Source organism: Ochotona princeps, chromosome 13 (genome assembly GCF_030435755.1).
Source record: "Ochotona princeps isolate mOchPri1 chromosome 13, mOchPri1.hap1, whole genome shotgun sequence".
Lineage (NCBI taxonomy): Eukaryota > Metazoa > Chordata > Mammalia > Lagomorpha > Ochotonidae > Ochotona > Ochotona princeps.
The window spans coordinates 23,602,332-23,629,810 of record NC_080844.1 but is presented as its reverse complement, the minus strand read 5'-3'; the positions used below and the strand labels follow the sequence as shown (position 1 = coordinate 23,629,810).

Here is a 27,479-nt window from a genome sequence, read left to right as displayed (position 1 = left end):
TGTCCCTAGTAAAATTCCTAATCAAAAACTCCACGCCCTCCTGGCAAGATGATGGTATCATGGTGGGAGCCTCTGGAAAGTGCTTATACCATTGGGCTGTCCCCTCAAGAGCAGGTCCTGTACCACTCAGAGGCCTGAGGAAGCCTGTCTGCCCCTCGTCCACATGAGGGCACAGATGGAAACATCCAGGAGGAACAGGCCATGAGCAGACACCAAAGCGGCTAGCATCTTCCAGCTTTCAGAACTGACAGCAAGGGATTTCTACTGTTACTTACACACCCCAAGCTCACAGCATCTGAGAGGAACAGAAGCACCCACTGAAACAGGGCCTAAAGGAGAACCAGGACAGCATCGGGTCAGGTTACACAATCCACAGTGACACATTCTAAAGCAGCACATTCACAGATCAAGGTGCTTCATACTATTCAGAGAGAGCAGGGCTCTTCACTGCTCACCTGGGCTGAGCATGGGAAAGCTCCATGCTGGCAGGAGCAGCTTTCCTTGCCAAAATTCATGCCCTGTCTGCTGGAATGAAATGACATAGTGACAATCCTAAAGAACATTAAAGTCACTCATACCCTGTGGCCTGAAGCATTCCTCTTGTAAGAATTCATGAGGCAAGAATTTTACACAGCAATCAAGTCATTGCTTGGAAACCAAATGCCACATCTGAGTACCTGGATTCAAGTCCCAGTTCCTTCCCTTTCAATCCACCTTTCTGTCAATGTGCATCCTGGGAAGCAGCAGGTGATGGGTCAAACAGCTGGGTCCCAGCCATCCACTGGGAGACCTGGACTGAGTACCACACTGCTACCCTCGGACTGGCCCACTCTCAACTGTTGGCGCAGTGAATGATATGTGAACAATTTGGCCATTAAACCAATGGATAGGAGGTTTATCTTTCTCCTGCTCATATAAGGAATTTAAAAAAATCAATGCAATGCAAAGATATAAGCAACAAATTTGAAATTCATTATAGAAAAAAACACAACCCAACCCAATGTCCATCAAAACAGATTTGCTGAATTCCATTATTATATTGCCACACTTGGGCCTGGCATCTGCTCAACGGGTAAATCCTAACCTTGTAAGCATTGGGATCCCATATGAGTGCTGGTTTGTGTGCCAGCTGCTCCACTTTCCATCCAGCTCCCTGCCTGTGGTCTTGGAAAGCAGTGGAGGATGGCCCAAACCCTTGGGACCCTGTACCTCTATGGGAAACTCAAAGTAAGTCCTGGTTCCTAGCTCCTGGCTTCAGATTGGCTCATCTCTGCCACTGTAGCCACTTGGAGAGTGAACCAGCAGATATAAGATTTATCTGTCTCTCCTCATCTTCACAAATCTTCCTTTCCAATAAAAATAAATAAATCTTTAAAAAAATGTATATTGCCACACTCCACACACAAGCACATTCAGCTACAAAAATATTATTTATGTACCTATATGGAATATGTCCTCTCATTTTCACATTAAGAAAAGCCCACAAAAATATGTGTATAGAATAAATAAATTTGCTTAAAGTAATAAAATCTAATTTTTTGCATATATCAGTCAAAACCAAACATAGCTATGGTCTTGCTTTTATTTCAGGAAAGACTTTTTATTTTATTTTAGGAGTAATTCTGGCAATAAAATATTAAAGGCATGTAACTCCTCATTTCTGAAACCTCTCTAATATCATTTGATGAGAACATCTTTCAGTACCAGCGTTTGTGTAAAAATGTAGCAATAAACCCCAGTTGTGACTTAATGACACAAAGTCAGTTGCTAGAAGGAATGATGACGCCACTGTGATTTACTTTCTTAAGTAATAAGAACCGCCACATGGTAGCTCACTAATGCCTGCAACTGAAGAAAAAATAACACTTCATGAAAAATAATTTAATTGCTACTGATAGGCCTGTTTGATGTCACTGAATTATGTCTAGCAATGCCTTAGGCAGAGAAATCCAGGGATAGGCTAGTCATGGTTTAGGAAACTATCAAACCTGGATGCCCATTTTTTTTTTTTAAGACAGAAGCTTACAGCACTAATATGATGGTTACACCTAAGAAGTCCCAGAGATGACTATATGCCAAGAAAGAGCAGCAGCACTGGGAGCAACGAGCACCAGGTAAAACACTGGGTGACACACTCATGGGAAACAGGCAGTTGAAGCTGTACAATTCAACTATGCAACTCAAGACCGAGAGGAAACTGGCTTTTCCAGTGTGTAAGATCTGGCTCTGTCCTGTGTGTCACCTCATCCAGTGAAATTCTATTAGCTGACCTATCTTGCTGATCTGTGCACGCTCTTCCCTCAGTAGTCACTAATATAAATTAGCATGGGGCCCGGCGGCACGGCCTAGCGGCTAAAGTCCTCACCTTGAATGCCCCGGATCCCATATGGGTGCCGGTTCTAATCCCGGCAGCTCCACTTCCCATCCTGCTCCCTGCTTGTGGCCTGGGAAAGCAGTCGAGGACAGCCCAAAGCTTTGGGACACTGCACCCGTGTGGGAGACCCGGAAGAGGTTCCTGGTTCCCGGCTTCGGATCGGCGCAGCATCGGCCCGTTGCGGCTCACTTGGGGAGTGAATCATCGGACGGAAGATCTTCCTCTCTGTTTCTCCTCCTCTCTGTATATCTGACTTTGTAATAAAATAAATAAATCTTAAAAATAAAATAAAATAAAATAAATTAGCATGATACTACAGCTACAAAAAGGAACCCAGCTAAGCAAGGCCCCAGGCCGCATTAGAACTCAATACAATGCAGAGAGTGGACTCCTGAAAGTAAGCTCCTGCAATTTTCTCAGTATTCCTCAGCATCAAACCACTGACATGTTGCCCCAGCAACTCCAAGATGAGGTTGGACCACAGGATATGTAGCAGCCACTCTGGCCTCTACCCACTAGATGCCAGCAGTGCTCCCTTACAACTGTGCCAACAAAAATGTCTCCAGATACTGTCAGATTTCCCGTGGGGGATAAAATTAACCAACTAATACTCCAGATACAAATAAATAAAAGGCCAGTAAAATCATTACTGGGGCTCAGAAAAAAATGAGAAGAGGGAATAAAGATACTATGAAAACAAAGTATGACAAAAAGAAGTTTACGATGAAGAATTTTAAAAGACATCCAGGAAGTTTTTAAAAAATATATATATATGTATTATTTTTATTTGACAGCTGATTTAAAGAAAGAAAGAGAGAGAGGGGTCTTTATTGCTGATTCACTCCACAATTGGCTGCAATGGTTGAATCTAGGCTAATCCAACCCAAGAAGTTTATTCCGGGTCTCCCACATGGCCGCAGGAGCCCAAGGACTAAAGCTATCCTTCAGTTTTCCCAGGCCATAAGCAGGGAGTTGGATCAGGAGTGGAGCAGCTGGGACATGAAGCGGCATCCATATGAGATGCTGGCACTGACGGCAGATACAATAGCACCAGCCCCTACAGGAAGCATTTAAGAATGAGAAATTAAAAAGTGATGGGAATGTAGGCTAGTGCAGACTCTATGGATGTCAGTATAAAGAGTGCCAAGACAAATGAAAATGGATTTACCACATGACCCAGCTACCATTTGTGGGAATACATCCAAAGAAAGTAAAATCTGCATATGAGAAAGTGACCTGCAGTTTTGTACTTACAGCAGCACAATCTACAATACTGAAGACAAGGGGCAGCCCAGATGCCCACTGGAAGAGGAACAGATAAAAGCAACTGTGGCACACCTACACCCTGGAATACTACTCAGTCATTTAAGAAATGAAATTCTATCATTTGCAACAAAATGGTCTCAAATGCAGACCATTATGTTCAGTGAAATAAGCCAATCCCAAAAGGACAAATACCATATGTTCTCTCTGATGTAAGGCAACCTTCATGCAAAATACAATAGATACATATATGTAAACATGTATACATACTGTCACAGATGAACTGAGTAATGGACACTAGCACACCATGAAGATGGATTGTAATATGCATTTCTACTCCCGAATAATAGGACTCCAAGTGAAACTATTAAGTATAGCTTGACAACAGGATGCTGGATTTTCTGCCATTATCTATACCTACATGTCATTATACACTTAAATAGGATGATGGACTTGTCACTGTTGCTGAAGCATTATACTACTGTAATAATATATACTATAGCACTATACTTCTGTAATAATACGGGGAGGAAACAGTGGTGGATAGGGGAGGAAGAGAAATCCCTATGGAATATTATCACAAACAAAAGAAAAAACAGGAAAGGGTTTTCTTCTTAGCAACACTAAAGAGATCTATTTTAGGGACAAGCAGTCTAGGGCAATACGTTAAGCCATGCCTGCAACACAAATAGCTCATATGGATGCCGGTTCAAGTCCCTGCTGCTGCACTTCCAATCAGCTCCCTGCTCATGTGTCTAGGCACACAGTGTAATACAGCCCTATAGTTTGCCACCTCTGCCACCCATGCAGGATACCAAGACGAAACTCCTGGCTTTGACCTGACCCAAACCCAGCCATTGCAACCATTTGGGGAATGACCCAGGGAATGGAGGATCTTTTTGTCTCTGTCTTCTATCTCTCCCTTTAACTCATAAGGGGATGTATAGTAACTATCTAATACAGACTATCATATCCAGATGTGAGAATACAATGCAGTATGTATCTACTTCCAGATCTAAGATGGACTCCCAATGAGACTGTTAACTATCTTGACAATAGGATGCTGGATTCCCTGCCACTGTCCATGCCCCCATTGTTTATAAAGAACTATACTACTGTAATAATATAGGGGAACTCACTGGGAGGGAGGGTTTTTGGGGAGGGGATAAGGGAAAACCCAGGCCTATGGAACCGTATCATAAAATAATAATAAATTACTGGAACAAAAAAAAATTCAGGCCCAATTAAAAAAAATCAGAAGAAAAAAAGATAGAGAAACATAAGCCTGGATTTTCTTAACTGAGTATGATGGTGAATCCTCAGTCTTTGCATGACCAAAAATTCATCATTTGTAACTATGTGCATGCTTATTGACTGGAGGAATAAACCCTACCCACTGAAATCAAGGCGTACATGCTAAGCCTTATCAATCTATGACCCTTAACAGGTGCTATCTCAGCATCAGTTACTAAAATGATGGAACTTCAAAAATCTCACAGTAAAACAGAATTAAGATTCTGGTGTCAAATACTTTTCATATCCATGCAAAGTTTTTTTTCTGTAACAGGAATTGTTTCACCAATTTTTTCAGACCCTTACTGCTGACAATGGGGTAAGAATCACGTGGCTACTTCACTGAAGGCAAGGAAACATGAAAAGTACCTGTTCAGCCAACGGGAAGACTGAGGAGAAGCTGTCATAGGAAGGAAGACTGCTGCCGAGACCAGACAGAAAAGCTAAGCGAGAACAGTGCCTGGTCCTGTCACCTACTGGCTCATGTCTGGATGTGCTAAACTGCCCAAATGAGTCACCTGGCACTCTCAGGGGAAAAAACAGATTGTACAAAACTTTTAGCTGTGTAAGAGATTTCACAGCGCTTATAAGTTTATGCATTAAGGAGATATTATTGGCCAGCAATTCAGAACTGCTGAATCATCAAAACCACTTGCGCACCTTGGAGCATGCCCCACATAGGGGAGCTCAGATGGGTGGGAGGCTGGCTCCCTTTATCTTCCCCCTTTACCCCAGATACAGAAAAAATAATAACGTAGAAACAATAGTCCTACCTATTTTTCTGTAGCCCTTGACCCTTTGTGTCTTATTCAACTATGTAAAGATTGTCAAAGTAATTTTTTTAAAAGAAGATATTACTGGTCACCTAATGTTACCTTTGCACAGAATGCACTATAAAATGCTAAACGAAGTGCTGTGGCTAAGCATCGGCGTCTGCGAGGGAATTTCAAAAGGTTTATGGAAAAGCAGAATCAAGATAAATTTACATGGATCCCCAAAATTTTTCTCAAAGTCATGCCCAGTCTATCGTTTGCATAAACATTTTGAAGACTCCTTTTTAAAAATACATATATAGGGCCTGGCGGCATGGCCTAGCGGCTAAAGTCCTCGCCTTGAAAGCCCCGGGATCCCAAATGGGCGCTGGTTCTAATCCCGGCAGCTCCACTTCCCATCCAGCTCCCTGCTTGTGGCCTGGGAAAGCAGTTGAGGACGGCCCAAAGCTTTGGGACCCTGCACCCGCGTGGGAGACCCGGAAGAGGTTCCTGGTTCCCGGCTTTGGATCTGTGTGCATCGGCCCATTGCGGCTCATTTGGGGAGTGAATCATCGGATGGAAGATCTTCCTCTCTGTCTCTCCTCCTCTGTGTGTATCTGGCTGTAATAAAATGAAAAAATCTTTTAAAAAATACATATATAAACTTTATCTTAGAGCAATTTCCGGCGCACAGGAAAGCTGAATTGGACCTACAGTGTTCCCAGCATTCAGAGGCAGCTTTCCCTATCATCAACATCACATCAACATAAAACTTGATGTTCTTTGGACTTGGACACATGTTTAATGACATGGATCTGCCATCAATCATAAATCATACAGAAAACGTCACTGCCTTGAGAATCCTTTGTGCAGTATTCAGTCATGCTTCCCCTGGTAACCACTCACCTTTGCACTGGCTCCACAGTACCGCTTTTCCGAACATCACACAGTGGAGTCATATAGCATGTAGGCTACAGAGACTTGCTTGTTTCTCAGTATCAGGCACTGAGAGTCCCCGGTGACTTTTCACGGCTTCATAGCACATTTCTCTTCAGCACTGATTTGCACTTATCGTATGATGTGCCACATTTGCGCATTCACCTAGTGATGGACATATTGGTTGTTTCCAAGTTTTAGGCACTAATAATAAAGCTGCTAGAGCATCTATGTGAAGGTTCTTGTGTGGGCCTAAGTTTTCAGCTCTTCTGTATGATATGAAAGAACACAACAGCTAGCCTGTATGCTAAAATCAGGTTTAGTTTTGTAAAAACAAAGCAAAAAATTCCGAAACTATCCTCCAGCATTGGCTGCACCCTTTTTTTATTGCCACTAACAACTAAGCCTTCCTATTGTTCCATGACCCCATGAGTCTTTGGATTTACTGTGCAAACCTAGTAGAATATGTAGTGGCTATATATTCTTTTTGTGATTATCTGTTTTAATGTGCAATTCTCTAATTACTAATGCTAAACATCCTTTCACATATTTGTCATGTGTGTATCTTCCATGGTGGAGTTTCTATTCAGATCTGTTTTCTACCTTTTAACTGAGTTTTACATTTTCTAAGTGTTCAGTGTGAGAAGATTTTACACATTGTGACTAACAATCGTTGATGAGATGAGACTTTGCAAATATTTTCTCCCTGTCTTTGGCTTCTTTTCTCTGTGTAAGTTTTCACTTTCTCACTTAGACCTTCACCTCTGTATTCTACTTAGAGTTCATGGAAAGTGGAAAATATATATATATACTGAAAACCTCCTTATTTTTCTTCATGATCTCTACTAAGACAACCCTAGAGTTAGCTATTCAATTGTTCATTACAGTGACTCTTAAATCCTTAGTAATTTCTGGCTAATGAGGAATAATCATGCTTCCCATAATTTCAAATACTCTAGGGATTTTTAAAAATTCCTATATATTTCTTTGAGAGGCAAAGAGACAAGCAGAAAAAAAAAGGAGAGGAGAGAGAGCAGGCATTGCAGATGGGGTGAAGCCAAAGCCAAACAGAGGAGCCAGGAACTCACTCCAGGTCTCTCAGAAGGATGGCTGGGACCCAAGCACTCGAGCCATCACTGCTCTTTCTCAGGGTCTGCATTAGCAAGAAGCTAGAATCTGCAGCCTGATACTCCGTCTGCAGCCATACCACCCTGAACGCACTCAATCTCGTCTCATCTCAGAAGCTAAGCAGAGTAGGGCCTGGTTAGTACTTGGATGGGAGAATCTGCAGCCTGATACTCCACAGGGGGCAGGGCCATCTGAACTGGTGTCTTAAATCACGACTAGCCTGTGTCAAGGAAGTTGTTTTAAAAACAAAATTCTACAGCGTATCAGTTTAATATCACAACCATACGCTCTTTAAAATACTCTGCATAACCAAAAACACTTGTGTTTATTTTTCCCTACTACAGATTTTCTAGAATATGATCAAAGAGGAAACAGAATGGGAGCAAAAGAAAAGGAAAGAAAGAACAAGAAAAGGTGAGAAGGTGTGAAAGGGAAGAGGAGAGAGGAGTCACACCAGACTCTTTAAATTAAGACTGTATTTAACAAACAGTCCATGAGGTTACCATCACTACATTAACCATGCTAACTAACAGCAGAAACAGGAATGTAAAATCAATGACTTGAGAGCAGTGTTGCAGTGGACAGAAAAACCCAACAGCGGTCAGTGAGTGGCAATTCAGACTCCGGTGATCCAGGCTCTGGCGCTCAGGCAATCTATTTCCAGTGCCAGCCAGACATTCCGCAGTGGCCTCTGCTCAGCCCTTGTGACAGTCAGGTGGGAGCCTGGGTCCATGTGGGGAACTCGGGAGGCGAGTGCAGTTGGGACCTGCCAGTGGTGCTGGGTGACTTGGATCAGTCACAGGCAGATAAAGAGTAGGAGACTCAGGGCGCCATCTTGTGTGGAGAGGAGGAGCGTGGAGTTGATGGAGTGGCTCAGAGGCGGCTCGTTTCTGGCTGACCACATGAAACTGATTCAATGGGGAGGGTAGCACCAGCTTAGTTCCCTACAGGGTCTGTGTGGTCCCTGGAGCTGAAAGCCAGCAGCCGCAATTCTCCAGCAGCATCCCTCCTGGCGCCATCTCGTGTAGCAGGGCAGCAAGTGTGGTTCTCAAGTGAAGGTCTAAAGTGGGCTTGTTACTAGCTAATTGCACTGAGCTGATCCCACAGAAAAAGCAGCGCCAGTCTTGCAGCCTGCAGGGTCTGTGTGGTCCCTGGAGCTGACGGGCCAACAGCACCCTGATCTCTGTTGGTGCCCCTACGGGTGCCATCTTGCACAGAGAGGCAAGAGCTCTGAACATGGACAAACTGCAAAAGGAGGAGCAGTAAACTGTGCATGCGCTAATTCAGTAGTGCTTAGATATCAGTGTCATGGGACCAGGTACTGTTAGACTGAAGGGAGGGCAGCTGTGCTGCCCAAGAACTAAGCTGGGAAAAAAATCACCATCTTAGAGCACTGCACAGGATCCACAGGGGGAAAAAAAAAACAGCCCTGGCAAGACACGCCACCAACTCCACCTAAAACACCACCAGGAAGCACTCAGACTTATCGGCCAGCAGGGGGCGACAAGATCAGTGTTGGTGAGAAGGCAATAATTCAGGACAATTCTATTTTCCAAATCCAGGGCACTTACTGAACATAAAAATCAACTTGTAGCCTGTAAGTAATGCATCTTAGAAAAGATTCCATCAACCAGAATGGCAACTACAAAAAGTAAAAGAAAAGACCAAGGCACTATGAATGTTACTGAAGACTCTCCAGCAAAGGAGCAAAATCTTCACTCACCCTCAGAGTTAACTGAGGAAGACATCGAGAAAATGGGGGACACAGAATTCAGAAAACTCATTATAAAGCTTCTGATCAACAATGAGAAGCACATAAAGAGTTCAAAAAATTTAAGGAATATGGTACACAAGAAATAGAAGCAATGAATCAAATCAAGGCTGTTATATCAGAAATTAAGAACACAGTAGAGCAAATTAAAAGTACAGTGGAGAGTCTCAAAAATAGAATGAATGAGGCAGAAGAAAAAAATTCAGAATTGGAAGATATTTCCTATCACTATGAAGAAACAAACAAAAAGCTGAAAGCAGAGCTGGGTCAAGCTAAAAAAAAGTATCCAAGAATTAAAAGATATGATTAAAAGGCCCAACATAAGAGTTATGGGAGTCCCAAAAGGTACAGAGAAAGAAGTTGGGATTAAAGGTGTATTCAATGAAATAATAAATGAAAACTTCCCTAATCTGGGGAAATAATTGGAAAACAATATATAGGAGGGCCACAGAACTCCCACCAGAGTTGATCAAAAACAAACCACAACACATGATAATTAAGCTCTCTTTTAACTGAACAACAACAAAAATTCTTAAATGTGCACATAAAAAAAAAATCAAGTGACATATAGAGGAAACCCATCAAACTCACAGCTGACCTCTCAGAGTAAACACTACAGGCCAGAAGAGAATGGAGTGATATATTCCAGATTCTAACAGAGAGAAATGTTCAGCCCAGAATAACTTTCCTGCAAGACTCTTCTTTGTCTTTGAAAATGAAATAAAATTCTCCCATAATAAAGAAAAATTTGCCCTAAAAATGCTATTCAAGGATGTTCCCATGAAAGAAAAAAATAGCCACTACCAAAAACAAGGGCAAATGTGGAGAACATCCCACTAAAAGGCTAACAGAAGACTAAATCATAGAACAACACATCGCTAAAATGACAGGACCAAAGTAACACCCCTTATCCATAATAACCATGAATGTAAATGGCTTAAACTCATCAGTCCAACACCATAGATTAGAGGACTGGATCAAAAAACAAAACCCAACTATCTGCTGCTTACAGGAGACACATCCCACCAACAAAGATCAGAGGAAATTGAAAGTGAAAGGATGGAAATAGATATTCCAAGCAAATGGTAAGGAAAAATGTGCAGGTGTAGCCATTCTTATATCAGATGATATAGACTTTGATGTGAAGAGCATCAAAAGAGATGAAGAAGGATATCAAATAATGATCAAAGGATCCATTCAGCAAGAAGAGATCACCGTAATAAATGTATACACGCCAAATGCCAAAGCATCTAGTTACGTGAAACAAATATTAACGGGTTTAAAGGGAGAAACAGACTCCAATATGATCATAGTGGGAGACCTTAATACCCCATTAACATCAATGGACAGATAAAAAAACCAGAAACTCAGCAAAGAAACAACAGAGCTCACCCAAACTCCAGAGCAAATGGACGTAGTTGACATCTATCGAACCTTTCATCCCACAGACACAGAATACACTTTTTTTCATCAGTACATGGTACCTTCTCCAGAATTGACCATATTATAGGCCACAAAGGAAGCCTCAGCAAATTTAAAAAGTCAAAATCGTACCATGCATCTTCTCAGACCATCAAGGAGTGAAGCTAGAGACCAACAAGTCAAAACACCAAGGTAGACTTGCAAAAACACGGAGACTGAATAATATGTTACTAAATGAGCGATGGGTTAGAGAGGAAATCAAAGGGGAAATTTAAAAATTGCTTGAAACAAATGCAGGCATCAACACAACATATCAAAATTTACGGGACACAATCAAGGCGGTACTAAGAGAAAAGTTCATTTCAATCAGTGCTTATGTCAAGAAACTGGAAAGGCATCAAGTAAATCAACTAACCTTACAGCTGAAGAACTAGGAAAGCAACCCAAAGATTAGTAGGAAAAAAGAAATTATCAAAATAAGGGAGAAAATAAACCAAATAGAGACCAAAAGAACTATACATAAGATCAATGAATCAAAGAGCTGGTTCTTTGAGAAAATCAACAAAATAGACTCCCTACTAGCCCAACTAATCAAAAAAGGAGAGAGAAAATACACATCAATAATATCAGAGACGAGAAAGGAGATACAACAACAGATACCTCAGAAATACAAAGAATCATCAGGAAGTATTACAAGCAACTATATGCGGACAAATCAGAAGACCAAGAGGAGATAGATAGATTTTTGGACACATATAATCCACCAAAATTGAATCAAGAAGCAATTAACAATCTAAATAGCCCAATAACATGCACCGAGATAGAATCAGTAATTAAAGCCCTCCCAACCAAGAAAAGTCCTGGACCAGATGGCCTCACTGCTGAATTCTACCAAACGTTCCAAGAGGAACTTACCCCAATCCTACACAAGCTTTTTCAAACAACAGAAAGAGAGGCAATCCTTCTAAACTCTTTCTATGAAGCTAATATTACCTTAATACCAAAGCCAGATAGAGAAAAAAACAGAAGAAGAGAACTACAGACCAATATCCTTGATGAACATAGATGCAAAGATCCTCAATAAAATACTAGCCAACAGAATCCAACAGCACCTCAGGCAGATCATTCACCGAGACCAGGTGGGACTATACCATTGTAGTAAAATGGGGAAAATCTGTTGGGGGTGGGAATTTGGGGGCAATCCCAGCCTGTACGAAACTGTACCACATAATTCAAAATTCAAAATTAAAGTATGATTTTATAAAGCATAAAATCTGAAAAATCAATGACTTCATAAAAGTATAGTTTTGTGGATGGCAAGATGGACATCATTCAGAAGTGACCACTAACACACTGCCTGTGTGTCAACAGGCACGGCCCTCCCCTGCCTTCAGAGCATGTGCACATTGCTGGCTTCATGCTGGGAGGACGACATCTCAACCTCACATGGAGAGACATTTGCTTCTCAAACTCAACCTGCCCATAACAGCCTATGGAGTCATTCATGAAATACATGCATTCCCAGATCTACGCAACCACAATCCCCAAAGACAAATACAAGTGTTCTAAATAAGCATGAATTCATGCTGCTGCCTTTTTTGTGTGTCAGCTATAGTCCTAGAAACTATGAAAGCCAGGAAGAAAGAGACACTCCTATGCAGCTTTAATAAAAGATTACTGGCTGAAAAAACTCATTATGGGAAGGAAGGATCTCTGCATTCTTAGAACTCTATCCATGAGCTACACTGAATCTGTTCCCACCGTGCTGCTAACATATTAACATGAGAAATACGTAATAGTAATGATCACATATTTTCTTTGGCCCTGAGACTATAGCACATTAATACATAAAATAAAATAAATTGAGTTTGGACTTAGCTACTGGAATCCAATGTGAAAAAATAAACAGGACTAAATTCCAATCAGGTAAAAAGGAGGAGAGAGATTATGGAAACATCGGGCATTAAAAAAAGTCTTCTAACCTCAATGATTCAATTAGCATGCACTGTCAGAAGCACAAAGCAAGTGGCTGGTGTGGTGGCATAGCACCACCTGTGATGTCAGCATCCCAATATGGGCACCAGATTCAGTCCCAGCGGGTGCACTTTTGATCCAGCTCCCTGCTAATGGCCTTGGAAAGTGACAAAGGATGATGCAAATCCCTGGACCCCTGCACCCACATGGGATAACTGGAGGAGGTTACTGGCTCCTGATTTCAGATCAGAGCAGCCCTCACCACTGCAATTTGGGGAATGTTGCAATTCCTATTTGGGGAATGAATGCTCTCTCTGTGTACATGTGCGTGCCCCATTCTTCCTCTCCTCCTCTCTCTGTAACTGACTCCAAGTAAAATAAATAAATTTTTATTTTAAATAAAACTAGAAAGCAATTACAACACAACTTCCATGGCACTGTTGCCTCCCAAGCATGGTCTAAGGATAACCTATATATTCCCAATGTGCACTTCATCACAGGGTTTAGAATTTAATCCACATCCAGAAACACAGCATAAGTTCTCAAATGATCTATATCTTTAGTCTCTTGAACAGTAAGACTAACCACGAAATCTTTTGCAAGATACGGGACAGGCCATATCAGACTAAAGGACAATTATTTTAAAAAAATTCTCCCTATCATTTTCACTTGACTTTTACTAAATGGAAATTATAGCCAAACAAAAATCAGGCCATTCGAAAAAAATAATGTCAATATTTACTGCATTCCTGTTAGCAAAGAACTGACCCAGAAACAATGTATTTAAATAAAATAAAAGCAATCCAGGTAAATTTACAACAATAAATCCCTCTGAGTCCAACTTTTGATTTTCTCATTTTCTCTCCCTCTTCTCTCTTCTGGCATACTCTGTTCGGCATACAGCTCTTATGCCCATTCATAGCACTTCATAAATAATAAACATAAAATACTGTCTATTGATTCAGGCCTAGGGGAATCAATTCTTAGGCAAAATTCCAAAGTTTAACTTCAACCACATGGAAATTATTCCAAATGCCTTCAACCATATGACTGAAATATTCTTATTTCCAAAGCAGAATGTAGAATATCCTAACCACTCTGGATGTGTTGCATGTGTCAAAGACTGGAAAAAATCCGAAGACAATGAACTCGCCTGTTTCCTTATTTTCTTAACTCTCCAAAGTTGGAATTACATTTTCAACAACCAAACAAACAGTTCTCATTTTCTTATGATAATGGATAAAGAAGCTGGCACAGACATTCCAAGGGACACATCACTCAAAATTATCTGGAATTACTTTAATATTCATGTTTCCTTGGAGGTTTTAAAATTGCTTAAACTATATTTTTAATGGGTTAGTAGTAAAATTCATTTGCTTCCTTAAGTAAAAATAACTGACAAGAGGGAAAGACAATACAGTTTATGATGAATTTTCAATTTATCCAAGTAGTAGTCCAGGGATTTCTAAATGGTCACAAATGACTACGTAGATATCACATCAATGACAGCTTAGTGTTCTGGGTGACAAGGACTAAAAATGGCAACACTCCACCCCCAATTACTGTACGTTAATTAATAATATCATATTGTTGATGGATGCAAGGTTTATAAGGAATTCTACTTTGCAATCCTTCACTATTTACATTTAACACTTACAGTCCCATATTCTCACCACCAGGATCACAGAAGTGAAAGTGGTAAGATCAGATTACATAGAAATTCCAATTAAAATCCAGCTAGCAGTGCATAAATAAAGTAACTTTCATTCCATCTGCCGAATAACTAAGAAAATGAGACTTAAGGACAATCTAGACTGAAACAAGTTTAGATATTGAGAAATCTTGCCTTGTGTGGCATCATTTAGCAATAAAAGCCATAGCAAGAAAGGGCAGTAAAGAAAACAACAAAAATTCAAGACCAGAACAGCTAGTGCTCAGCTTGCACAATCACTGCATCTGCACCATTTGATGAGATCTGTCATTATCCCCCAGTGACCACAAGCATCTGCATCCCCACACAGTTGGAGGAGACTGCAGACACACTTACAGAGAAAACTCACCCATAAAAGTATGTACCACATGATCACATCTGAAAAGAAGTAATCTTGGGGGAAAAAATGAATGCTGCACTTCCATTTCCAGCAGTGCATGCGCCAGAAGGGTCCCAGGGGTAAGGCCAGGAAGACCAGGCAAGAGAAATGTCCATGTTACTGAGTTGTACGGTGGATTCTTTGCGGTCTGATAGATGAAGCAGTACCCAAGAAATGATTTCTAACGTTTTCATCACATTGTGGGGGAAGGGGGTGCTATGGGAGGAGGCATAGCAGCTACTCAATCTGTGTGTTACATTAAAACAACAAGAATGGATCTATTTAAAGTACATTGTCACACACGCAGAGTTTTGCCATTACACGTGCCCACCAACTGAAAAGGCACTCTTAGAATCACAGGTTGCTACATTATCTTTTATGATACCTGTTCTAACGAATATTATTTTAAAACATCTTTCTATTTTTATATAAAATACAGCTAATTATGAGCATCCTCCTGTAATACTACCATGTGACAAATACTTGGGTGCGAAAGTGCAAGAACAAAGACTGCCTGTCCCCTCCAAGTTGGAGTGCATGGAGTCCAGGAGCTCAGTTATCAAGCCACCAAAGACCTCCTGCCTCATGAATTACCTTTCTTGGACTTGGCTCCAATCTTCAGTTTTGACGGCCAAGCAATCTGCGTGTTTGTCTCCTCCATGATCTGTAACAATTGGGAGAAATATTGACTCAATTAAGAGCTTGTATTTACAGATAATATTTTTTACACACAAAAAGGTTTACTTTTCTCTAGTTTCATGCTGATACAAAATGATCTCATCCAAAAACAATGCAAAAAATCCCTTAAGAAAAAAGAAATGTGTTTTATAAGCCTTGCAGCTATTAGAAATATTCAAGCATATTTGTTACTCTCAAGCATTCCCTCCGTGATATGCCAGTTTTAGCACCAAACAAGACCAGAAAGTACATGAACGAATAATTAACCCAACTTGATGCCAGAACAATCACAGAGGCTTGTGCTTTTCCCCAAGACTACTGCCAACAGATTGCAACACACCAACCATGATTTCTGTAATAGAAAACTTCATGGGTTAGCCCACACTAAATGAAGATATCCACCTCCTTCCTTCCCAAAGAAAAATGTGCTTTGGGCACATTTGCAGTTCATTAAAACTGAGAAAAAGCCCCTAAACATAGCATTATGTTGTAAAGCTGCATTTCCCATCATTCTTTGCCTGGTTTGAAATGGCATTTTTGCCACAGTTCCTTCTCCCATATGTAACTCACTCCAGCCAGTTAGACTTGACCATAAAATGAGCCAAAGCATAAGAACATTTGAGTAAACAGGGCACAAGCTGGTACAGTGGTTAAGTCCCCAGTTGGGATGCCCATAGCCAATACTGGAGCACCTGGTTCAAGCACTCCCTCAATTCTGACTCAGTTTCCTGTTGATGTAACATCTGGGAGGCAGCAGATGAAGGCTCTAACAACTGGCTCAAGTCTTTGGCCCTCCTCATCTCTGACTGGTAGGGTAATTTGAATAATAAATCAGCAGGTGGAAGAATAATGAATCAGATCAAAAAATTTATTATATCTCTATGTTTTCCAATATATGAAAATTCAAAAATTTTATAGGAACAAGTGAGGGAAAAAAACACCAGCACAGCAACACCCGCAAATGGTCAGTGATAATAAGCAATTTCGAAGTGTTTCCCTCATTAATTGCCATACAAATTCCACAGGACAAATATTTACCCTCATAACATGAATACAGAATTAAACTACTATAGCAAATACCAAATTAATAGCAAACAATGAGCAATTTCATTAAGCTATCATTTAATTAGAGGATGGATTTTTAAAAATATTTATTCACTTATATGTGCAAGATTTATAGAAAGGAGAGACAGAGAAAGAGCTCCCATTTGCTGGTTCATTCCCCAAATGAGTGCAATGGCTGGGGCTGAGCCAGCTGGAAGCCAGCAGTTTCTTCTCAGTCTCCCATGTGAGCAGAGGGTCCCAACGACTTGGTCCATTCTCCCGTTTTCCCAGGTCATAAGCAGGGAGCTGGATCAGAAGCAGAGCAGTCGGAATATAAACTAGCATTCACATAGGATGCTGCAGCTTGAAAGTGAAGGATTAGTCTATTCAGCCACAGCACCCGGACCTGAAAAGGATGGTTATTTTTACACAAGTTTAGAGTTAACACTGAATGTCACTAAACATATTTAAGAGTGCAACTTAGGGGCCATGATTATGACACATTTTAAGTTGTCTCCTACAACGCTGGCATTCCATACATGCACCAATCTGAATCCTAGCTGCTCTGTTTCTGACTCAGCTCCCAGCTAATATGCCCAGGATGGATTTCCAGGTTCCTGGCTTCATTTGGAGGCACATGTGAATGAATCAGATGATGTAAGATCTCTCTCTTTCTCTCTGATTTTTTTTTCAAATAAAGTAAATACATATTTTTACAAGAATGCGATTTAGAAAATATCTTTTGGGAGCCAGCAATGTGGCATAACAAGCTAACTGCCACCTGTAATGCCAGTGAGCATAGGGACACCAGTTCAAGTCTCAACTGCTCTACTTCAGATCCAGCTCCCAGTTAATGTATCTGGGAAAGCAGATGACAACCCAAGTGCAGGAAAGACCCAGATGGAGTTCCAGGCCGTTGGCTTTAGCCAGGCCCATTGCTGACAAAATATCAAGACCAGAACATTTGAGGGAACTAATGGATGAAAGATCAATCTCTCTCTCTCTTCCCCAACTTGTCTTTTTCTCCCTCCCTCTACTTAACTCTGCCTTTCAAAATAGTAAATCAATCTTCTTTAAGTGCCTTTTTCCCCTTCAGTATTTGCTATAGACAAGACACAAGATTCACAGGGAACATGCACCAAAGTTGAGCTTGCATATCACACATCACAGGACCAGCAGTAAATGTTCAGACTGGCAACCCACAGACACATTGTTAACCCACTGCAAGGTTTTATTTTTCATTCATGTTGTTGCTTAGAAACACAGACAGACTGTTCCATCCAATGGTTCACTTCCCCAAATTCATTTCACAACTAGTGATGGGCCAGGGCTAAAGCTGAGTCAAGAGCACCATGCAGATCTCTCAAGTGGTTGGCAAAATCAGCTGAGAAGTCATCTTCTGAGAGTCAGAATTCTAACCCAGGCACTTCAACGGGGGACACCAGTATTCCATCTCCAGGCCTTGTATTTAGTCCCACTGTACAGGTTTGTTTAAAAAAAAACTTGATCCAACATTTGAAAATCTAGGAATTGTACATCAAAATTCAGATTGCAAGTTCTCTGGAAAACCTGGCCAACTGAGTAAAAAGAGCCCACATTCCCACATGGTCATGCTTCACTGGCATGGAGCAACCAGCGCCCCCTTCAGTCACAACCAGCATCAAGCTATTTTATCATCAATTTGAGCAGTTAATTCTAAATCCACACTAAACTCATTATCTCTCTTCCTTCTATACACAGGACACCAATAGAGATTTAAACTGAGCAATTCGGGTAACTCCAAAATACACTTTATGACACTGAAATATTCATAGAACCCTACAGTTAAGAAAGACTAATGGGTTAAAAAGTTATACACTCTTTGCCCTCCAGCACAGCATCATCAGGCAGGCCCCCACTTAAGGCCTCTCACTCACTGCTCTCTTCCTTCCTGTGAGTCCCTTCTCATGCTCACCTTGCTGCTGCATGCCAAAGGTCCCAACCCTCCCATTCTCACATCACCCCCCCAGATTTCATCTTCCTAGCTCACTGTGCTTGCTTCCGCCCTAACCATGACAGCCCTGGGAAACTCCTATTTTTGTGTTTCCTCAATCAGCCTGTTTTCTGGACAAAAGCTCTCTGCCCCACTCCACCAAAAGCAGTGGGGTATGTGTAAACGGCTCATCATTAACACCCTTATCCATATTTAAGAATATAACTGGGAGCTGAGCATTAGCTCCGCCACTTTCTAGATGTATCATGTTGACAAAATTAGCCTCTGTCTGATTTTCCTTTTCTGCAACATTAATTATGATATCTACTCAAGGGTTGTAAAGACCTGATGAGAAAATCTGTGGGGAAGACCCTAAGCATGTGGCATGGCATTAGGTCTCAACAGCAAACAAGACAATGCCTACTCTCCAGAGCTCAGGGTCTATCTAGCAAGGGAGAAGACAAACTATCCCACAGAGTATTTTGTAAATATAAAAGGGAGCAACCATCCACCCATAGGTGGTCAAGAAAATGCTCACGGATGCTATCAAACCTGGGAAGTTAGAAATGATGTGAAGAAGGGTCCCAAACAGAGGAAGAGCGCAGGTGTAAAGGCAGGACAGAGGGCAGGTACCTCGCAATGGCTTGAAAATAAGATGACACTCCCCCCTTCAATTACATGAAATGGGACCTGAAAGTTGAGAAAGGTACTTAAGCTGACTAGCATTTCTTCATGGAAATAAAACTATCAAATATTATGGTGTCTACTAAGCTAAGAATGCTGAGAGGTATTCAAAGCCCAAAACCTTTGAGAAGAAAATTATTATCTTATGTGTAAAGTGAATTCCAGCCAGTTTTAAAATCACACTATGAGCCCTGTTTCCACCTTCACAAAAGTTAACTATTTGATCTTCAATCATTTCCTATAAACATTGGATCACACATTAAATTCTTTAAACACTTTTGTTATACTTCATAAGGCAGGACTTTCTACGTTTATGTCTTTGCACACACAGCAATGTCAACGTGTGGACATCCTCAAAGGCCTAACAAGCCTATCAACCTCTACAAGGCTTCTCTAGCTACTCTGCTACACCAGACAACCCCATATGTCAGAAAAGTTTTTGAGAAGCCATCTGCAAGTACAACTCAGTGGCCAAGTAACCATTTCCAATTTCTCCTGTTGGCCATATTGTGCTTGTCTACAGCCATGCCACCCAGAACACACCCAGTCTCCTCTGATCTCAGATGCTTTGCAGGGTAAGCCTGGTCAGGACTCAGATCGGAGTGTATTCACTGCTTACAAGGGATTGCTAACTGAAATCTAATTGAATTCGTGTGTTAGCATCAGATGTGATGAATAGCAAGTATTTAGGTAACAAAAAGGTCTGAAATACATGAAGCAATTAAAATTAAGACTGCTGATACCAGAAAGAATGTAATTTTTACATTTCACCTAGAAAAATTAATTTTTTATCATGAAGACTGGTGATGACAGCATGCTATTGCTTTTTTTACAGCTTCAGAACCCACTCACTATAACTTCCTCTTTCATATTTAAATTTCATAAACAAAGGATAAGATCTTTTTACCCGATAACTATATAACACTAGTTTTCCCATATTAAAAACATACTTGATAAGCATGACAATGTACTTTTGCTTTAATTTTTACAGTATATAGGAGGGGGTAAAGATCAGAAGGAAGGGTAATGTTTATATAGCTGGAATTTGAATTTTTAAGTTTCTTTTTTTTTTAGTTTTAAAGTGGAGCTAGGAATTTTAACCCAGTTCCCAAGTTCCCTCATGGCGCACTTACCCTGAGGAAAGAGCTCTCTTGGGTCCTGGGGGAGGTCGAGGACTCATTCACTGCCTTGTGGCAGTGTCTTTGACGTGAGCCCCCAGCATTGGGTCCGACCCGGCAGGGGCACCCCCCACAGCCGCCACACTGTGAGGAGTGGCACTTGCCCCCAAACCCAAGGCACGAACCTTAAGTTTCTTAAATAAGGAACGCCAATCCCTGGTCCACACCCCTCAAATGCCCAGAGTGGCCAGGATTTGGCTGGAACCAAAAATCAGGAGACAGGAACTCAACCCAGGCCTTCCTCACAACTGTCAGTATCCTGCTTACTTCAACTGTTACTGCTGGGCTCTCTGAGTCTGCATCAGCGACTACTGGAGTGAGGACTTGAAGCGAGGGATGAAGCCCTACTACTTTCATATCCACTCTTGATGTCTTTTAATTAGAGGAATACCCTACCAGCTATTTTTTTTTTAATTCTTGAGATTTGTACTGAATCATTTAGCATTTATTTTAGGACACTGAAATTATTTAATGTTAAAATGAGCAAAAGTCCAGTTGAATTCTACAATTAGCTTCATCCATTGAAATAATTTCCAATTATATTCTTCAGTGCTCAAGTCATAACAATCTATTCTATCTCCAACAAGTTCCATATTAGCATAGCACATGGAAAGAAAACATATCTTCACTGATCCTCACTTAAAGTACACATTTCTCAGGTTTCCAGAAATTACAGGATAACATCTTACAGATATAGGAAACCACTGCCAAGCCAACATTCTACTAACACGCTGTTTCACTAAATTCTTCAATCCAGATGCGAAGTTGAAAGTACACAGGTAAATTATCAGCATCTCAGAATAACCTCAGACAAGACTCTGTATGCTGACTTTTTTGAAATATTTATTTTTGGACCAAGAAAAGAATGCTGAACTCTCTAATGTGACTGTCATACTCTAAAACATTGAAAATCCATCATTCAAAATGGCTACCAGCTGGGCTCCATCTGCAACCTACTTCTCTACAATACCAGTTCATCTGTGCTCTATTTTCCTTCTGTCAATAGAAAAACAGGGTTTTACCTCACAGCAGAGGCTGTTCAAAGTTCCTTCACAGAGTAAAGGATTGAGAGTCGATTTGCTGCATTTTACATGGAGGAGCAAAAGTAAGCCAGCCAAGAGGAGATGGAAAAGTAGTGAACTTCTCACACAAGGGGTTGTCTAAAAGCAGAGGATGTTGATTTTGCTCAGACATTAGACGGGTTCTGTTATACTTCGTTTTAATCCAAGAAATCCCTCCCAATGACTCATTGTTCACCATCAAGCAATTCCTCACATCTACCCAAGATTCACAAACACTGCCATCTGTTCCTCACTATCACGGAAATCTCACTCTGGAAGCTTGCTCTGCAATTGAGAAACTTAAGATTCAGAGAAGACAAGTGGCAGCCAGATCTGTGGTGAAGTCTAGCTGGACTCCAGAGGTCATGACTCCCAGTGGGGGACTCTGTCTCATTTGCCTCATGAAGGAAGCACAGGCCACCTCACACTCAAGGGAAGTCACTCCGCAAGAACAGACTCCCTGAACTCTGCCACGAATGCCACACAGCTGAGCAGCAGAGTGCCTATTCCTCAATGCCCCCTGCTTTATTCACAAGGCAATGACCCAAAGATGTCCCCAAAAAGGCTTCCTAAACCCCAAAGTCTCCTCCTTCCCTCTCTCAAACTCACAAGGAAGATGTTGGAAGTACTTTAGCTGCCACCATGATCATGATTGGTAGCACAAAACCACACAAAACATGAACAGTCTTCACACGGTTCCACATGTATGAATTTTAGTTACCACCCCAAATACTGAAGTTTACATTTCTAATACCATGGAATACCAACTGGGAGTTTGTTTTGAAAATAAATTCCCCTGCCAGCTCTTCAGCCTACAGATCACCACATAAATGCAACTGGAGCAGGGACCAATCAGGCTACTTGTTTGAAAGTCTCTGATTACACAAAGCACAGCTGCTAACCAGTTCTGTACAGAACCCACAGCAAATAAGCTGTCCCTCAGTATCTGTGGTAGCCTGGTTCCACAGGCCCTGTCAGATACCAAAATCTATAGATGCTCAAGTCCCACATATACAAAACAGCATAATGCAAGCTGCATATAACCTGTGCATACCCTCCCCTATTCTTGAGATCATCCCAGGTTACTCACGATACCTACCACAATCTGAATGCTACATAGCTTCTTGTGATACTGTATTGTTTAAGGAAGTGTCCAAATAACGTCTGTCCATGTTCAAAACAGGCACTTGAAAAAAATTTTTCATCAATCTGGAACCCAAAGAATACAGATGGCCAACTAAAGCTATCTAAACTCTAGGCTTCCCAGAGACAAATACAGGTGACATTTTACAAAAACAGGTCAACAGTAAAGGCAATTTGGGCAAGCAACAGGAAAGTGCAGCAAAGAATCAAAAAGTGACAATGCTGAAAATGATTTCAAACAAAACCTCCACGAGTAAGGAAGAGAGTGGACTATGAGAATGCTATTGTCACTGCCCATGTTCAACAGACTACACATACAGCCACAGTGACTATGTAAATCATGCTTGGTGACATGAAAAAGCAAGGTAGCTGTGCAACCAAAAAAAAGGAAGATGGCCCAGGGGAAATGGAGGGAAAACAAAACCAAAAATATGTCCCTTCACATAAAAAAAAAAACCTTGGAGATATTTCACAACCTCAACAGCACAAAGAAAGAAATGTTGGCAGCTGGTCCAGACTCCTGAGTAAGCCAATTCCACAAGGCACAGCAAAGATGCTTGTTGGTACTGAACATTGTTCAATAGAAAGCAAGCCCATCCTGCTCTGTTTTTTCACGAGTCTTAAAAAACTGAGGAAAAACAAATTTTGTTTTTTCATGTTTAAAAACAGCATGGTCAACAGTTTCAATTTTTTTTTTTCAATTTCTCTTACATTTTATGACAGTAAGATAGATTTTCAGGGTTCTGACCACACAGCCCTGGAAGGTGAGAGGTCATTAAATTTTCTAATTACAACGGTTCCAACCTGCTCATTTTTGTGATACCATGGTGTCCTAGAAGACCATTTTTCATGGCTTACTGAAAATTACTGATAAGGATTAGCTACTAATAAGGATTAATTCCTCTGAGAAACTGTTCAAACTGCTCCATGCTATAGCCAGATTTCACTAATTTATTTCTCAAGTTCACAGAACTCATACTTATCAGTCAAAACACTGACAATTAAATAATACTAACAATAATGAAGGTGATGACAGCAACAGAAGAGGCAACAACTACACAGCCAAACTAAGATCGCTGTACTCCACAGCCACAATCATGCTCCATGCATTTAACATATGCTACTTCCTTTTTCTTTCTTTTGAAAAACAGAAACAGAAAAAAAGGAGATTCTTGCCCAAATGCCTGAAGCAGCTGAGGCTAAGCCAGGAAAAAGTAAGGAGCCTTGAAACCCTATCTGGGTTGCCACACAGGAAGCACGGAACCAATTTGCTGAGCCTCACCCTGCTTTCCAGGGGGCACGCAGTCCACTGTGGCAAGCTCCTGCCTCCACAAAGAGTATTTCTGGATGTCTGCTTGTTAGAACAAATGAATAATGTGAATAGTCATTAAGTTGGTGAGCAGATAGAGTGGAGAGTGGGCTGTACTGGCACAGGTTTATAGATCACGTCCATGCACTTTTAATGGGGGAAAAAAATCCAGAACATGTAAATTGAACAGTCCCTCATCTCTTAAATGTTGGCACCGATTTCCATGATGCAAAAAAAATATATATTTCATAAGAAAGCAAGCAGGAATCCCTGCTTCGTGGGTGGGTTACTTGTGAACTGACTTTGAGGTTCTCCTGAGATATAAGGATCTGATTCATACGTCTAGTCCATACTTCAAGAATCACTTTTATTAATTCCCCTGGAAGATTAAGTAGATCTTCTATCTGGTATTTTGAGTAGCTATAAATAGACTTATTAAACTTGAACCATCAGAGTATTATCTGAGCTTAACTCAAATGCAACAGTGTTTAGTTAGGACAAGAGGCATAAATCCTAGAGATCTCGTACACAGCATAGTTCCGATAGCTAACAATCCTCTAATGTGTGTTTGCTAAGAGGGTAGACCTTAAGTTAAATGCTTTTATCAGAAAAATGAATGATCAATAAAGAGGAAACTTTTGGAGGCAATGGAGCGGTTTTTGACAGCAGCGGTAAATTGTCAGAGATCTATCTCTGACAGGCTGTATGTATTAAATACATGATTTTTGTCCATCATGCCTCAATTATTTGTTTTTCAAAACAAGGCAAAAAAGCATAACTGGTGGGGGGATGAAACAGTAGTAATGCAACAGAATCAAGCTACCAAGACTTGATCACAATTTTCAAACCTTCAATTTGATAAGCCTGGCTACTCCAGTTACACTGATGTACACTACATTTTTTTAAAAAAAAAGACATTTATTTTTACTTGAAAGGCAGATTTAGACAAGAAAAAAGAGAAAAAACTTCCATTCATTGGTTCACTCCCCAAATAGTCACAACAGCTAGAGGTGAGCCAATCCAAAGCCAGGAGATTCTTCCATATCTCCCACGTTGGATGAGGATCTGAAGGACTTGGGCCTCCCTGCATTATTTTCCCAGGCTATAAGTAGGAAGCTGGATGAGAAGTGGAGGAGTTAGACACACACTGGCATTTATTTGGGATGTTAGTGCTGCAGATGGGGCACCAGCCTGATACCTACTGTGCTAACCCATACTACATGTTTTTCTTAAGGGCATATTTTACCACCATTATACGGTCTCCCTAAAGAAAACAAAGCCATTTAGCTCTGGGAGTCCAATAGCTCTGATGCTAATGACCTTTAAGTAGCTGAGATTCATAACATCATTCTTGAGTCATCAAGAAATGAACTCTACACAGGCCATCCTGAGTAAATAGGCAAGAGGGTAAAGATGAGGTTTGAGAAAAAAGTTTCCCCACAAAGAGTGAAGAACAACAAATATGCATTGTTTATGTTGCTTTAAGATATCCAACTGTCTGGAGATGGATACAACAGAAACTTAATTTCCCTCCTTAGTTCAATAGTCCAATGAGGCAGCAAGAAGCTGGACTTCACAGAGCCACTCAAGGTCCTAAGCTGACAGAGGTGCTTCTGTTTCACACTAGCCCATCTGGAATCCATGGCATCCTTAATCTATCCATGAGAGACACAGGGAGAAGCTGCCCAAGTCTTTTTATGCCTTGATGTACAAGAAAAAAACAAATCCCCTCCTTCACAGCCCACTGGATGAAAAACAACATGGAGCTCAGAAACAAATGGAGCAGTCTGAATATTTAGGGGCATAACTGCCCCTAAAGTTCTGGAAAAGGTCCTCATCACAGAGCTTATTTCCAAGAAAAAATTCACTGTTGTATGAAGAATTATACATGTAATTTTGCAAACATGCCTCCACTTGGCTATCCTACCAGTGTCTTGGACCTGTTTAAATTGAACTCAGTCTTCTCCACATTAATGGACACCATAAGTCATTTGTTCAGAAACCAAGGATTTCTAATTATCTAAGAGTGACTGCACTCCTGCTGCCAGGAATCAGGTTAAGCATAAACAGCTGACCCAGTCTGGACCCAAAACAAGTGAGATGAGGCCTGACAGCTGCTTTGGAGAAAGGTTTCTGGTTTTTATGAGAATTTCTGAAATGTTCTTCTCTGACTAGAGCAAACAGGGCTGCAGGTATGGCTGTACCACCTACCGCCTGACCACGAGAGGAGCCAACCATCATGACAGAAAGTAGGGCTCATATCTGAAAACATCTAGATTCCAGATGACAACACAAAAAGATTCTTCATCTTGGATAACAAGGAGCTGTTCCCTTTTTCTTTAATTAGTGTATTTTTTAAACTTTTAAACATGTAGCCGATATAGAAGGAACACATTCAAAGTACACAATATGATGATTTGGCATCTGCAAACAGACTGCAATGATTACCATCAGCAAGTTAACTAAATACCCCTCACAACCCAAGCTACACATCAGATTTTCAGAATTTCTCTTTCAGTGGTAGGGAAACTTTTTTCTGAAAGGACCATCTGGATATTTAAAATGTAATTCACAGGTCACATGAAATTATTAAGTCACAAATTAGCCTGCTATAGCTTGGCAAGACTAGATACATCCCATCCCTGTGTAACTGAAAGTTCATACCCTCTGACCAGCATCTCCTCATCTTCCTCACACTCAGGTCTCTATGGCTCAACTCTCTGCTTCCATGGATTCCAGATCTTGAGATCGGACCTATAAGTGAGGTATCAGCCCTCCTGTTTCTGGTTTACCTCAATTAGCATAATGTTCTCCATATTCATCCAGGTTGGCACAGAGCAAACTGTCTTCTCTTTTATGACTTAATAGTCTATAACATATGCATGTGTGTAAATATGTATAATTTATATATATAACAATTTTTTTATGTAATCATTATTTAGAAACTTCATGATTAACCATGCCAAAGCCCACTTTTTCTCTGACGTTGTCAGTAACAACAGACAAAAGTTTACATTTATAAAATAGCCATTCTGTTACATGCAATTAAAAGCAACCTACTGGATACATCTTCCAAATCAAATCCTCATTTTGCCTTCAGTACTTTTCTTAGACATCAACATCCAAATCCTTGTTCCCTCCTCTCCCACAGCCTCTCCCTCATCTTTCCTGAGTCTCCTTCTCCACCATAGCCAGTAGCTGCACCCATGTAGTGACTCTACCTAGCGAGCCATCTCCAAAACTGAGTCAGAGGAATCCTTGTTGAGTGATAATAATGATATATGATATGATATGATATATGATATGATATGCATTTTCATTAGCATATGGGTGAAGCAGAATTATGCCTCTGCTGACACAAAACACTACATTCACCTTTGTAAACTTAACAACAACTAAAAAAATAC

At 40.8% G+C, this 27,479-nt stretch overlaps 1 protein-coding gene across 3 annotated transcripts in view; it reads right to left on the bottom strand.

The window, feature by feature from the left end:
- BICC1 (BicC family RNA binding protein 1) overlaps positions 1 to 27,479 on the bottom strand; it is a 261,793-nt gene that overhangs the window by 99,901 nt on the left and 134,413 nt on the right. For all 3 annotated transcript variants that reach the window (XM_058672038.1, XM_058672037.1, XM_058672039.1), the window contains exon 3: positions 15,598 to 15,667. In XM_058672038.1, the coding sequence (XP_058528021.1) occupies positions 15,598 to 15,667 (70 nt within the window). The remainder of the gene's footprint in view (positions 1 to 15,597; positions 15,668 to 27,479) is intronic.